The following is a 15,994-nucleotide window of genomic DNA, read 5'->3' on the forward strand; positions in this document are numbered from 1 at the left end:
TCTGAGCCTCGGAGCACGTGGGCACCTTGGAAACAGTTACTAAGTGACAGGAAAATTCTTTTAGTCTCTGATGCATATTCTCACAGAATTAAAGGTACTGTAGAATTAGTGCAACCGATACTCTGACATCTGGAAAAGATTGTTTAGAAAAAGATTGCCAAATTTTAAAATATAATAAAAACACTAAAAATCAGACTGGGTGAGAAGACAAGTTCAAAATTTTTCTCAGATTTCCAAGGGAAAGGATAGAGATGGAAGGAAAAGCATCCAGATGGGAAAATAGACAGGTTGTCCTTCACGGGGGAGAAAAAGCAGAGGCTGGCGCATCGGACGTGTATCTACAGCATTAAATGCCAGGGAGTTCAGATCTATCTGAACTTCTGAATGAAAAGTGTTCTGAATGCTGGAGGACAAAGGTTCTTACAGACATGTCAGCGCCCTGAAATTGATCAGTCAGAGAAGGTGAGGGCAGTGAGCATATTATCCAGACTTATGAGATGCAGTGAAAACTTAAAGAAAACCTACAACCTCATGTGCTTATGTTGGTGAAGAGAAAGTGAAAACAAAGCAAGCATTCAACTCAAGGACCTAGGAAGAAACTTTCTATAAAATGCACGTAAGAGGGCTTACCTGGTGGCGCAGTGGTTGGGAGTCTGCCTGCTGATGCAGGGGACACGGGTTCATGCCCCGGTCCGGGAGGATCCCACATGCCGCGGAGAGGCTGGGCCCGTGAGCCATGGCCGCTGAGCCTGCGCGTCCGGAGCCTGTGCTCCGCAACGGGAGAGGCCACAGCAGTGAGAGGCCCGCGTACCGCAAAAAAACAAAAACAAACAAAAAAATGCATGTAAGAAAAGCAGAAAAGGAGAATCAGTAAAAATCAAAGCAGAAATGGGTGAGGATATAATAAAAGACCAGTAAAACTTATCATCATTGTACAAGTTTAATACAGAAAAAAGAGCAAATGCACAGCATAATGAGAGAGAAAACACGGTATTTTTTAAGTACACGAGAACAATATATTTAACTAAATTTGAATAAATTTGAAAATAAGTGAAAAAAATTGTCTAAGAAAATATATTGATCAATTGCTAAAATGTCTCCAGAGAGGCAGTAAGACGACAGATCTATAGGCCTGAAAGAATTTAGAAAACTGGTCAGTGAAATACCTCTAAAAGCAGGCAGGCCAGGACAAAGTTAAGGTCAAGGTAACTTCCCTCAAGAAAGAGAAAGCCTGTCTGATTAAAGCTACTCCAGAGCCCAAAGATGGACAGTTAGGAAGCTCTCCAGCCCTAGCACCTTAGCCCCATAAAGCTTAGCAGTCTGCAGGCCAGGACCCCGGGAAACCCAGATGTTAGCACCTCAGATGGAAGCAAGCTGGGAACGACAGTGAGAGCAGGTGTGAGCAGGTGGGGCTCCTTGCAGCCATCCCAGTGCGGCATCCCGCCAGAAAAGCCTCCAAGGACAATCTTACCTTGCTAGCAGATGCTGGAAAAGCACCAACATTTGCTGAGATTTTTATGATAAAGCTTCCCTAGTATGACAGTAATTGACGTTGCAAAAACAGGCTCTCCATTGTGAAAAAAATAAGACTCTCACATTACCTCTGACAATTATAGTGATTCCAGATAGATTTAAGTGTTTAAACATAAAAAATAAAATCATGAAGTAGAAGAAAATAAAGGTAATTTTTTTCTAGTCAGAGTGGAAAGGATTTTCTAAGAATTGAAGCCATGAATGATAAAGAAAGATAGGTCTGATGGGAACTGGGCCTGTATAAAGTTGAAAGATAAACGTCAGGATGGCAGTGATGGCTAATATAACAGAAGATAAAGGTCAAAGTCCTTGCTATAGAAAGAGCTCTTGTAAATCAGTAAGAAGAGTCACTGCAGTAGAAAAACAAAGGACATGAAAAGGTGGTTCACAAAAGAAGGAAAACAGTTGGTCAGTGAATAAACTTTTTTTTTTTTTTTTTTTTTGGCTGCGTCAGGTCTTTGTTCCTACACACGGGCTCTCTCTAGTTGCGGCGAGCGGGGGCTACTCTTCATTGTGGTGCGCGGGCTTCTCATTGTGGTGGCTTTTGTTGCGGAGCACAGGCTTCAGTAGTTGCGGCACACAGGCTCAGTAGCTGTGGCTCGCGGGCTCTAGAGTGCAGACTCAGTAGTTGTGGCACGTGGGCTTAGTTGCTCTGCAGCATGTGGGATCATCCTGGACCAGGGCTCGAACCCGTGTCCCCTGCACTGGCAGGCGGATTCTTAACCACTGCACCACCAGGGAAGTCCTAAACTTTTAAAATATATCCTCACTAACAAGATACTGTTCTTTGCCTCCAATTTGGTAAAGTTAGAAAGTAACAGAGAGCGTGCAAGTGGCAGGACCCTCACTCGTGCGTTGTCCTTGGAGTGTTGTCGGTAAGGCCTCTCCAGGGGAGAGCCCAGTGATGGGGACCAAACCCTAAATGCGGATGCCCTCCCACTCCTAGAAACGTCTGGCTCACCAGGACGTCTCGACCAGGTGTTCCTCCCAAGGCTCGTGGGCTTTTAAAAATAAAAAATTGGGAACCATCATGGGAGACTGAAATCAGTTGGCATGTCCATACTAAGGAATATTATTGCCATTTATTAAAATGATGTATGTTGACATGGAAAGATGTCTAAACGTTTTCTGTGGAAAGGTGTCGCTTACTAAGTGAAAACAGCAGGCTATAAAGTATGGTCCCGTTTTTCGTGTGTTTGTACACATGCACATGTACGTGCCTCGGAACCATTGTGTTCAGATCATTTCTTTCCCGTATCTGAATAGCAGTTGGTCTTTCATTTTGTTCACTTGTGTTTTCAAAATTTCCTATAGAGAATATGTATTACCTTAGAAGTTAAAAGTTAGTAATGAAACTTGATACCTTAAGAAACGAAGCATATTTGATGTGAAAGGTGGAGGGCCGGGCGCCGTCGGCTCACTCACGCGTGTTTCCTGAGCACAGGCTACTCTGCGTCAGTGCACACCGGGGCCACATTAGTCCTGCGGTCCTGCCCACTCCAGGCTCCGGGGTAACCAGACCGCACACACAACACAGAACGTCAGGAGTGGCGTGAAGGAGAGAGGCCGGGCAGGGCCTGTCTGAGGAGAGGCTTCATTTGAGATGAGACGAGCGAGAAAGCCAGGCATGAGAAAAGGATGACGGCTCCAGGCAGAAGACAGGGCGGGGCTGGAGCGCAGTGCAGGAGCGGGGAGTGGGAGAGGGGCCCCTCCACAGCTGCTGCTCATCCTTAACACAACAGGAAACCGCTGAAGGCTGTAGGAAGTGCTTTTCACGTGTTGTGAGGTGACTTGCAAATAAGGTTCCAGGTAGAAGCAGTAGTTGTGTAATCGGGTAATTCTCCAAAGAAAGTAGTTCCTCATCCCCTGCTTTCTGGCTGAGCTCTGCTGGGAAGCTTACTTGACCTTTTGAGCCTCAGTTTCCTTATCTGTAAATGGGGAGGCCTGATAGTATCTGTCTCCTCCAGGGGTTGCAAATGTTAAGTGAGGTGAGGCGTGGAGACTCTGCACATTAGTCAGTTCTTTTATTACGTCACTATTTTTTTAATATAAATTTATTTATTTATTTATTTTGGGGGCTGCGTTGGGTCTTCGTTGCTGCGCGCGGGCTTTCTCTCGTTGTGGCGAGCAGGGGCTACTCCTCATTGCAGTGCGCAGGCTTCTTGTTGCGGAGCATGGGCTTTAGGGCTCACGGGCTTCAGTAGTTGTGGCACGTGGGCTCAGTAGTTGCAGCTCGCAGGCTCTAGAGCACAGGCTCAGTAGCTGTGGCGCACGGGCTTAGTTGTTCCGCGGCATGTGGGACCTTCCCAGACCAGGGCTCGAACCCGTGTCCCCCTGCATTGGCAGGCGGATTCTTAACCACTGCACCACCAGGGAAGTCCCTAAATCACTTTAAAGTATGTATCGAACAGTGGTGCTGTTTGGCACTGTATTCGACATGCATTAAACTGTGTTCCAGAAGTTTTCATTTTAATATATTTGTTGATTGCATATTTTTTAATTTGGAGGAAGAGATTGGGAGTAATTGTTTTAAAATTATTTTGTGATATAATACTTTAGCCCAAGTTAACTTGAGTAATTTTGATTAACATTTAACTGAAGTTTTCTTTTCTCTGTTTCTTTGACTCTATTCTTAAAGAGACCATATTACTAGAGGCTATAAACGGTTAATATTATGAAAGTATTTTCTTACGGAGAATTTCAAACAAGTACAGAAACAGAGCCTGGTGTAATAGTCACACACGCAGTGCTAGCATCCAGCGCCCGTGGCCGACGCAGGACACATCTTAGAATTCTCAGTCCAGCCCACCCCCAGGATATTCTGAAGCAGATCCCAACATCATGGCATTTTATCCATCAGTGTGATCGCACTTATCTCCAAAAGATAAGGGCCGTTCTTAACATAACCACGGTAAAATAGTTAATATTGACTCTCCCAGCAAAGTGTGCTTTCCACCCCGTGTTATATCTTTGTTTGGGGCTTGTTAGTAAGGTAGACCTCAGCGCACCACGTACAGTGCAAGTGCATGGCGTTGCATAATCAACACAGAGACTGATTTTGCCCCCTTTTCATTCTGACTTATAAAATATCACTTTGCTAACATTTAACATCTTGGGGTGTGCTGTGTAGCTTGAGAGATTATTGACGAGAGATGATTATATGTCAGAGATTATTTACCAGCTTCAAGTCACACTTGGGTTTGGAACCGTGAAATGCTGAAAGTAGAGAAGCCCGGGGGGCGGGGGCAGCTGGGTGAGCTCACCTCCACAGTTACAGCCACATCAGAACCTGCCTTCGGTAACCTAGATCCACTTCCCTCTCAGAGTCAGCCCGTTTGCACTGCACTTGACATTGCCCTTCGCTGTGGTTTACTTGAATAGCTTTCATCAGTAATAACACATGGTTTTTAAAAATAAAGTATCTCATTTCAACCAATTAGGTGTTGTTAGGAGCCATTTGCCATAGTCTGAGGACGCAGGGACTCAGTGAGTGCTGAGTAGACGGGGGAAGGGGAAGAAGATTGTTTCCTTTGGGGCCTTTGTATTTCTCTTCAATTAAAATTTCCAAATATTCTAGGAGAGAAAAATTGAACCACCTAAATTTTTGTTACACTAGGTTTAAGATTTTCTTAAAGGTGCAGAGAATAGTCTGACATAACGCCTAGCACAAAGTAGGCACCCAGTCAAACGTTTGCTGAATAAAGGAACAGTTTCTGCAGCTTGCTTTTGTAAGAAAAGGTTACCTTCTATGGTTGGGATTTTTTAGAAGTACCTTTTAATAGTGGAGTCCCATCATATGCTTACTTCTGCAAACTCAGCAATGTGCTGAGCCCATAAAAAAAAGGAAAACACCAACAAAAATTGACCATTTGCCCATAGAGTGACCCCAGCTGGCACTCAGTGTGTGCATCCTGACGTGGCCCGAGATGGAGCCGGTGCTCTGCCTTCCCCTCCATCGGGCTCAGCACGTGTGATGTCCTCTTAAATGCCCTCTGACATCACAGGCACTGCCTGCGGTCCCTAGAACCTCCCTCTGCGTAAGATGTGGCTCCACTCAAGACATTGCTCCACCAGCTGATGCTCATGTGGATGGTGGGGCCCGTGTAGATTTCTGCTCTGTGCTTCCAGTTACTTAAAAATGTATTACCATTTTCACCTTTTCTCAATAGCTTCATTTGCTCCAATAAGCTTTGCAATCAAGGCCAAAGAAAATGATCTACTTCCCCTGGAAAAAAATCGTGTTAAGCTAGATGATGACAGTGATGATGATGAAGAAAGCAAAGAAGGCCAAGAAAGTTCTAGTAGTGCTACAAACACTAACCCGGCAGTTGCCCCACCCTGTGTAGTTGTTGAGGAGAAGCGGCCTCAACTTACCCAGGAGGAGCTAGAAGCAAAGCAAGGTTTGTCAATATGTTTTAAACTTCTTAAAAGAAAAGTGCATAAATACAAGATTAACCTACTAAGCCAAAACTACGAGACTGCCAGCTGGAGTCTCCAGCCTTCGGAGATCAGAACCACTGCGGAGCCGCGGGCTGCTTTGGCTCAGCCGAGAAGTTCTCTGTGGAGTGAGGAGCGCTGCTGTTCCTTAAGCTCAGATGCAGTGCCCTCGGCGATGTGTTTTCAGAGGGTCAGCTGAGGGTGGCCGAGAAGGCTTTAATGGCAGCCTTGGGGCAAATGCTCAGCCTGTGCGCCCAGCTCGGGGTAATGTTCCGAGCTGGGAGACGCCTCTTTGCGAGGCCATCTCCCTGCAGAACCATCGGACCCTTGAAGGTGCTGGGGCCCAAGCTGGTTTTCAGGCTGTGGCTCGTCTTCAGGGGTCACGGTGTGGCCACCGCTTGCCTCTGACGCATGGCTAGCAGTGTTTGTGGGGAACGTCTTGTCGTGTTCTGTCCCTCCTCCAAAATAAGTTCTGTTCTGCTCTCACTAAAGTAGTGAATTAACAGTTGCGTTTGCAGTATTTATCTATTCTAACTGGTTTTGTGAATGAATTTTTCTTTGTATACACAAACAGATCACGCAACATTGATGGAAGGTAATTCTTTAACCATAGGATGCCCTGCTCTTGGGAACTAGCGTTGTGCTGCTCCCCCCGAGCACACTTGTGTTCATGCATGTGTACCTAAATCTGCATTTATTGCGTGTGGACTGAACAGTGTGTCAGATCATTTGGAATAAAACACTTTTCACGGTGTTCCTTACCTGGTAATTTGGGCACATGTTGATGAGAACCATTCCGAGGTTTTCATCATTTCAGGTTTCACTGCTGTGGAATCCCAACAACTTTCTGACTTTGATTTTGAATGTAAAATGTGAGAAGTACCAATAGTAAAAGCATTGTAAACTAATGCTCTGAGAATTGTTTGCCTGATTTGTTGGCCTTTCCTGAAACCTGTATCATATTCACGTTTTAAAATAACTGCATTATATTTCATGACCCTTTTACTGCCCATGGAAATTAAGATAGCAATATATTTATACAGTACTGCTTGCTCTAAACATCTTTTTTTCTGTTTATTCCTTAAGCAAAGCAAAAGTTGGAGGACCGACTGGCAGCTGCTGCCAGGGAAAAGCTTGCCCAGGCGTCTAAGGAATCAAAGGAGAAGCAGCTTCAAGCGGAACGTAAAAGGAAGGCAGCTTTATTTTTACAAACCTTAAAAAATCCTCTGCCAGAAGCAGAAGTCGGGAAAGTGGAAGACAATCCTTTCAGCGTCGAGGTGAGTTAAACAAGAGTCCACGTCTGTGCTCTGGGCAAAGCGTGGTTGCAAAAGCACCTGCGTGTGGCTCCTCCGGCCACGCGGCGCTCGAGCCTGCGCGAAGGCTGCGAGCAGACCCCGCCCTCTGCCACGTGGGGTCGCGCGCTTTTCCGGGCAGGCCTCGGAGATACCGCGGTTTCAGTTCCAGACCATAGCAGCGAAGCAAATCACATGCACTTCTTGGTTTCCCAGTGTGTATAAGAGTTATGTTTACATTATACTGTAGTCTATTAAGTGTGCAATAGCATTATGTCTGAAAAATATATACATACCTCAATTTAAAAACCCTTTATTGCTAAAAAATGCCAACCATCATCTGAGCCTTCAGCGAGTGGTAATCTTTTTGCAATAGTAACATCACTGATCACAGATCTAATAATGAAAAAGTTTGAAACATTACGAGAACTACCAACATGTGACACAGAGACATGAAATAAGCAAGTGCTCTTGGGAAGGTGGCCCTGATAGACTTGATCGACGCAGAGTTGCCACAAACCTTCAATTTGTAAAAAAACAAACAACAACAACAAAAAAACGCGGTATCTGTGAAGTACAATAAAATGAGGTCTGTCTGTACTGTATCGCTGGGGTCAGTAAGAACCTGATGAAAACTCCCTGAGTGCACATGCACACCAAATACTGGGTGCAGTGTCACAGACACGGACCTTTGGGCCCAGGCTGGGAGCCTGTGCTTCGTGGTGAGCCTCCCAGGAGCTGCAGGACAGCTTCGGCTGTGAGGGCCGCCACGGGCCTGGACAGACTCACCAGAGCAGTGAGGCTCCTGCCACAGCAGTGGCCCTTGAGCTCACACTGACGGCCAAGAACCTTACTCAGGGGTCTGTGTTAATAGCAGCACTTTAATTAAAAAGAAAAGTAAGATATGGTTACCGTCGTCTTCTCTTAAAGGGGTCAGATGCTCACAACTCTTTCCTAAGCTGTAGAACCACAGCTTAGTCCCCGGCCCATTTCCTCCCTTCACATGGCAGTGGGGCGTGGGGCGTTGGGCTGCTCAGAACACGGCCTGCCCCGCTTCTCCAGGGGTCCCCAAACGTCTTTCGCAGCTGCCTTTTTCCTGTAACGTAGAACGGGCGCTGCGCGTTTTTTACTTTAATTATGTTGACATTTCTGAGCGTCTAAGGCCGTTACTAAAAACTGATTTTTGCTGCATGTAGCCACTGGTTTATTTGTTTCTCCATGGAAAGCAGCATTCTAAGTTCAGATTTTCAGCATTCTGTTGAAGGTCGAATCAGCTTTCTCACCTCAGGAGTCAGTCTGAAATTCAAATCTGGCAGGAGACCTCAAAAATGGTAGCTGGATCAGGCTGGGGAGCACGAATGCCAGCTTCCGTGAGAGCCTGTGGACTGTGGGCTGCGCCCTGGCAGGCTGGGCGCGCTTGCCATCCTCCTGGGCCCCCGGCCACCTGCTGGAGCACCGGCCTGGCCGCCTCTGTGCTTCCCTGTGCTGCTTCCGGAGGCGGCCGCCTGGGGAGGCCAAAGGCAGGCGGGCGCAGAAAAGCACCTGCAGTCATACCCTGGCTTTGGGAGCACCTCTGCGCCAGGGCAGTGATGAAAACATGCAGCCGCTATAACCGCCACAGATAGAAAAGGGGGGAGAGGCAGAGTACAGAACAGCTCCACGTTTATGGCTGCAGCTGTAAAAACGCGCATATAGTGTGGGCGGGCAGGGAACTTACGAAGGTGAGGGAGCTGCCACATGGGAGGGGTGTGAGTGGACTACTTTAATTTCCTTTATTGTTTTGATGTCATTTGCGCAGGGAATATAGGGCTTAATTAAAAGGTATCTGCATACATAGATACTGTAACCCATTATGTTACATGGTTGCATCTATATTTTCTAATAAAACTGTGGGCTTTTTGTTTGTTTTGGGTTTTTTTAATATCTGTATTGGAGTATAATTGTTTTACAATGCTGTGTTAGTTTCTGCTGTATAACAAAGTGAATCAGCTATACATATATCCCCATATCTCCTCCCTCTTGCATCTCCCTCCCACCCTCCCTATCCCACCCCTCTAGGTGGTCACAAAGCACCGAACTGATCTCCCTGTGCTATGCGGCTGCTTCCCACTAGCTATCTGTTTTACATTTGGTAGCGTATATATGTCCATGCCACGCTCTCACTTCATCCTTGCTTATACCCTTCCCCCTCCCCGTGTCCTCAAGTCCATTCTCTACATCTGCGTCTTTATTCCTGTCCTGCCCCTAGGTTCTTCAGAACCCTTTTTTTTTTTTTTTAGATTCCATATATATGTGTTAGCATACGGTATTTCTTTTTCTCTTTGTGACTTACTTTATTCTGTATGACAGACTAGGTCCATCCACCTCACTACAAATAACTCAGTTTGGTTTCTTTTTATGGCTGAGTAATATTCCATTGTATATATGTACCACATCTTCTTTATCCGTTTGTCTGTTGGTGGGCATTTAGGTTGTTTCCATGTCCTGGCTTTTGTAAATAGTGCTGCAGTGAACATTAGGGGTGCATGACTCTTTTTGAATTATGGTTTTCTCAGGGTTTATGCCCAGGAGTGGGATTGCTGGGTCGTATGGTAGTTCTATTTTTAGTTTTTTAAGGAACCTCCATACTGTTCTCCATAGTGGCTGTATCAGTTTACATTCCCCCCAACAGTATAAGCGGGTTCCCTTTTCTCCATACCCTCTCCAGCATTTATTGTCTGTAGATTTTTTGATGATGGCCATTCTGACTGGTGTGAGGTGACACCTCATTGTAGTTTTGATTTGCATTTCTCTGATAATTAGTGATGTTGAGCATCCTTTCATGTGTTTGTTGGCAGTCTGTATATCTTCTTCGGAGAAATGTCTATGTAGGTCTTCTGCCCATTTTTGGATTGGGTTGTTTGTTTTTTGGATATTGAGCTGCATGAGCTGCTTGTATATTTTGGAGATTAATCCTTTGTCAGTTGCTTCGTTTGCAAATATTTTCTCCCATTCTGAGGGTTGTCTTTTCATCTTTTTTATGGTTTCCTTTGCTGTGCAAAAAGCTTTTAAGTTTCATTAGGTCCCATTTGTTTATTTTTGGTTTTATTTCCGTTACTCTAGGAGGTGTTGTCAAAAAGGATCTTACTGTGATGTATGTCATAGAGTGTTCTGCCTATGTTTTCCTCTAAGAGTTTTATAGTGTCTGGCATTACATTTGGGTCTTTAATCCATTTTGAGTTTATTTTTGTGTATGGTGTCAGGAAGTGTTCTAATTTCATTCTTTTACATGTAGCTGTCCAGTTTTCCCAGCACCACTTACTGAAGAGGCTGTCTCTTCTCCACTGTATATTCTTGCCTCCATTATCAAAGATAAGGTGACCATATGTGTGTGGGTTTATGTCTGGGCTTTCTATCTTGTTCCATTGATCTATATTTCTGTGTTTGTGCCAGTACCATACTGTCTTGATTACTGTAGCTTTGTAGTACAGTCTGAAGTCAAGTAGCCTGATTCCTCCAGCTCCGTTTTTCTTTCTCAAGATTGCTTTGGCTATTCGGAGTCTTTTGTGTTTCCATACAAATTGTGAAAGTTTTTGTTCTAGTTCTGTGAAAAATGCCAGTGGTAGTTTGATAGGGATTGCATTGAATCTGTAGATTGCTTTGGGTAGTAGAGTCATTTTCACAATGTTGATTCTTCCAATCCAAGAACATGGTATATCTCTCCATCTATTTGTATCATCTTTAATTTCTTTCATCAGTGTCTTATAATTTTCTGCATACAGGTCTTTTGTCTCCTTAGGTAGGTTTATTCCTAGATATTTTATTCTTTTTGTTGCAGTGGTAAATGGGAGTGTTTTCTTGATTTCACTTTCAGGTTTTTCATCATTAGTGTATAGGAATGCCAGAGATTTCTGTGCATTAATTTTGTATCCTGCTACTTTACCAAATTCATTGATTAGCTCTAGTAGTTTTCTGGTAGCATCTTTAGGATTCTCTGTGTATAGTATCATGTCATCTGCAAACAGTGACAGCTTTACTTCTTCTTTTCCGATTTGGATTCCTTTTATTTCCTTTTCTTCCCTGATTGCTGTGGCTAGAACTTCCAAAACTCTGTTGAATAAGAGTGGTGAGAGTGGGCAACCTTGTCTTGTTCCTGATCTTAGTGGAAATGCTTTCAGTTTTTCATCATTGAGGACGATGTTGGCTGTGGGTTTGTCATATATGGCCTTTATTATGTTGAGGAAAGTTCCCTCTCTGCCTACTTTCTGGAGAGTTTTTATCATAAATGGGTGTTGAATTTTGTCGAAAGCTTTCTCTGCATCTATTGCGATGACCATATGGTTTTTCTCCTTCAATTTGTTAATATGGTGTATCACATTGATTGATTTGCGTATATTGAAGAATCCTTGCATTCCTGGAATAAACCCCACCTGATCGTGGTGTATGATCCTCTTAATGTGCTGTTGGATTCTGTTTGCTAGTATTTTGTTGAGGATTTTTGCATCTATGTTCATCAGTGATATTGGCCTGTAGTTTTCTTTCTCTGTGACATCCTTGTCTGGTTTTGGTATCAGGGTGATGGTGGCCTTGTATAATGAGTTTGGGAGTGTTTCTCCCTCTGCTATATTTTGGAAGAGTTTGAGAAGGGTTGGTGTTAGCTCTTCTCTAAATATTTGATAGAATTCGCCTGTGAAGCCATCTGGTCCTGGGCTTTTGTTTGTTGGAAGATTTTTTATCACAGTTTCAATTTCAGTGCTTATGATTGGTCTGTTCCTATTTTCTATTTCTTCCTGATTCAGTCTTGCCAGGTTGTGCGTTGCTAAGAATTTGTCCATTTCTTCCAGGTTGTCCATTTTATTGGCATAGAGTTCCTTGTAGTAATCTCTCATGATCTTTTCTATTTCTGCAGTGTCAGTTGTTACTTCTTCTTTTTCATTTCTAATTCTATTGATTTGAGTCTTCTCTCTTTTTTTCTTGATGAGTCTGGCAAATGGTTTATCAATTTTGTTTATCTTCTCAAAGAACCAGCTTTTAGTTTTATTGATCTTTACTATCGTTTCCTTCGTTTCTTTTTCATTTATTTCTGATCTGATCTTTATGATTTCTTTCCTTCTGCTAACTTTGGGGTTTTTTGGTTCTTCTTTCTCTAATTGCTTTAGGTGCAAGGTTAGGTTGTTTATTCGAGATGTTTCCTGTTTCTTAAGGTAGGATTGTATTGCTATAAACTTCCCTCTTAGAACTGCTTTTGCTGCATCCCATAGGTTTTGGGTCGTCGTGTCTCCATTGTCATTTGTTTCTAGGTATTTTTTAATTTCCTCTTTGATTTCTTCAGGGATCACTTCGTTATTAAGTAGTGTATTGTTTAGCCTCCCTGTGTTTGTATTTTTTACAGATCTTTTCCTGTAATTGATATCTAGTCTCATAGCATTGTGGTTGGAAAAGATACTCGATACAATTTCAATTTTCTTAAATTTACCAAGGCTTGATTTGTGACCCAAGATATGATCTATCCTGGAGAATGTTCCATGAGCACTTGAGAAAAATGTATTCTGTTGTTTTTGGATGGAGTGTCCTATAAATATCAATTAAGTCCATCTTGTTTAATGTGTCATTTAAAGCTTGTGTTTCCTTATTTATTTCCATTTTGGATGATCTGTCCATTGGTGAAAGTGGGGTGTTAAAGTCCCCTACTATGAATGTGTTACTGTTGATTTCCCCTTTTATGGCTGTTAGTATTTGCCTTATGTATTGAGGTGCTCCTATGTTGGCTGCATAAATATTTACAATTGTTATATCTTCTTGGATTGATCCCTTGATCATTATGTAGTGTCCTTCTTTGTCTCTTGTAATATTCTTTATTTTAAAGTCTATTTTGTCTGATATGATATGGTACTCCAGCTTTCTTTTGGTTTCCATTTGCATGGAATATCTTTTTCCATCCCCTCGCTTTCAGTCTGTATGTGTCTCTAGGTCTGAAGTGGGTCTCTTGTAGACAGCATATATATGGGTCTTGTTTTTGTATCCATTCAGCCAGTCTGTGTCTTTTGGTGGGAGTATTTAATCCATTTACATTTAAGGTAATTATCGATATGTATGTTCCTATTCCCATTTTCTTAATTGTTTTGGGTTTGTTATTGTAGGTCTTTTCCTTCTCTTGTGTTTCTTGCCTGGAGAAGGTCCTTTAGCATTTGTTGTAAAGCTGGTTTGGTGGTGCTGAACTCGCTCAGCTTTTGCTTGTCTGTAAAGGTTTTAAGTTCTCCATCGAATCTGAATGAGATCCTTGCTGGGTAGAGTAGTCTTGCTTGTAGGTTTTTCTCCTTCATCACTTTACATATGTCCTGCCACTCCCTTCTGGCTTGCACAGTTTCTGCTGAAAGATCAGCTGTTAACCTTGTGGGGATTCCCTTGTGTGGTATTTGTTGTTTTTCCCTTGCTGCTTTTAATATGTTTTCTTTGTATTTAATTTTTGACAGTTTGATTAATATGTGTCTTGGCGTGTTTCTCCTTGGATTTACCCTGTATGGGACTCTCTGTGTTTCCTGACTTGGTTAACTATTTCCTTTCCCATATTAGGGAAGTTTTCAACTGTAATCTCTTCAAATATTTTCTCTTCTTCTTCTGGGACCCCTATAATTCGAATGTTGGTGCATTTAATGTTGTCCCAGAGGTCTCTGAGACTGTCCTCAATTCTTTTCATTCTTTTTTCTTTATTCTGCTCTGCAGTAGTTATTTCCACTATTTTATCTTCCAGGTTACTTATCCGTTCTTCTGCCTTAGTTATTCTGCTATTGATCCCTTCTAGAGTATTTTTAATTTCATTTATTGTGTTGTTCATCATTGCTTGTTTCATCTTTAGTTCTTCTAGGTCCTTGTTACAGTTTCTTGCGTTTTCTCTATTCTATTTCCAAGATTTTGGATCATCTTTACTATCATTATTCTGAATTCTTTTTCAGGTAGACTGCCTATTTCCTCTTCATTTGTTAGGTCTGGTGGGTTTTTATCTTGCTTCTCCATCTGCTGTGTGTTTCTCTGTCTTCCCATTTTGCTTAACTTACTGGGTTTGGGGTCTCCTTTTTGCAGGCTGCAGGTTCGTAGTTCCCATTGTTTTTGGTGTCTGTCCCCAGTGGCTAAAGTTGGTTCAGTGGGTTGTGTAGGCTTCCTGGTGGAGGGGACTGGTGCCTGTGTTCTGGTGGATGAGGCTGAATCTTGTCTTTCTGGTGGGCAGGTCCACGTCTGGTGGTGTGTTTTGGGGTGTCTGTGGACTTATTATGATTTTAGGCAGCCTCTCTGCTAATGGGTGGGGTTGTGTTCCTGTCTTGCTAGTTGTTTTGCATAGGGTGTCCAGCACTGTAGTTGCTGGTTGTTGAGTGAAGCTGGGTGTTGGTGTTGAGATGGAGATCTCTGGGAGATTTTCGCCATTTGATATTACGTGGAGCTGGGAGGTCTCTTGTGGACCAGTGTCCTGAAGTTGGCTCTGCCACCTCAGAGGCACAGCACTGACTCCTGGCTGCAGCACCAAGAGCCTTTCATCCACACGCTCAGAATAAAAGGGAGAAAAAGGAGGGAGGGAGGGAGGGAAGAAAAAAGAAAAGAAAATAAAGTAAGATAAAATAAAATAAAGTTATTAAAATAAAAAATATTAAGAAAAAAAATTTTTAAGTAAAAATAAACGGACAGAACCCTAGGACAAATGGTGGAAGCATAGCTATACAGACAAGATCTCACACAGAAGCATACACATACACACTCACAAAAAGAGGAAAAGGGAAAAAATCATAAATCTTGCTCTCAACGTCCGCCTCCTAAATTTGGGATGATTGGTTGTCTGTTCAGGTATTCCACAGATGCAGGCGCATCAGGTTGGTTGTGGAGCTTTAATCCGCTGCTCCTGCGGCTGCTGGGAGGGATTTCCCTCCCTTTCTCCTCTTTGGTCGCACAGCTGGGGGCTCAGCTTTGGATGGGGCCCCGCCTCTGCGCGTAGGTCGCCGGAGGGCGTGTGTTCTTCGCTCAGACAGGCCGGGGTTAAAGGGGCCGCTGAGAGTAAGGGTCTGTACTTTGAGTACTGCAATGTGCTTTCAAAAGGAGGGCACCGCCTTTAATCCTGGCTCATTTTTAAATGTAATTATCTTGATGCTTTTACTTTGGTCTGCACATTCATCTATACATACTTTAGGTGAAAGGTTTAGAGATGTTTTCAGGTGCTAGAAAATAAATGAAAGTTTTATTTTTTATTAATCACTCAAATGGTGGTAGAATTTGCTAGGATATTATTTTAAAATAATATAAAAAAAAAACGGAGCCGCTGATTTGGGGGCTCCGGCTCACTCAGGCCGGGGGGAGAGGGAGGGGCACGATGCGGGGTGAGCCTGCGGCGGCAGAGGCCAGCGTGACGTTGCACCAGCCTGAGGCGCGCCGTGCGTTCTCCCGGGGAAGTTGTCCCTGGATCCCGGGACCCTGGCAGTGGCGGGCTGCACAGGCTCCCCGGAAGGGTTTGTGGAGAGTGAGTGACCTGTGCTCGCACACAGGCTTCTTGGTGGCGGCGGCAGCAGCCTTAGCATCTCCCGCCCGTCTCTGGGGTCCGCGCTTTTAGCCGTGGCTCGCGCCCGTCTCTGGAGCTCCTTTAAGCAGCGCTCTTAATCCCCTCTCCTCGCGCACCAGGAAACAAAGAGGCAAGAAAAAGTCTCTTGCCTCTTCGGCAGGTCCAGACTTTTCCCCGAACTCCCTCCCGGCCAGCCGTGGTGCACTAACCCCCT

At 43.8% G+C, this 15,994-nt stretch overlaps 1 protein-coding gene across 4 annotated transcripts in view; it reads left to right on the plus strand.

Moving 5' to 3' along the window:
• The window catches only part of SFSWAP (splicing factor SWAP), an 82,434-nt gene that overhangs the window by 39,143 nt on the left and 27,297 nt on the right, over nt 1–15,994 (plus strand). For all 4 annotated transcript variants that reach the window (XM_082853299.1, XM_082853300.1, XM_082853301.1 and 1 more), the window contains 2 exons: nt 5,703–5,933; nt 7,057–7,247. In XM_082853299.1, coding sequence (XP_082709425.1) covers nt 5,703–5,933; nt 7,057–7,247 — 422 coding nt within the window. The remainder of the gene's footprint in view (nt 1–5,702; nt 5,934–7,056; nt 7,248–15,994) is intronic.

Source organism: Leucopleurus acutus, assembly GCF_964270905.1.
Source record: "Leucopleurus acutus genome assembly, chromosome: 13".
Taxonomy (NCBI): Eukaryota; Metazoa; Chordata; class Mammalia; order Artiodactyla; family Delphinidae; genus Leucopleurus; species Leucopleurus acutus.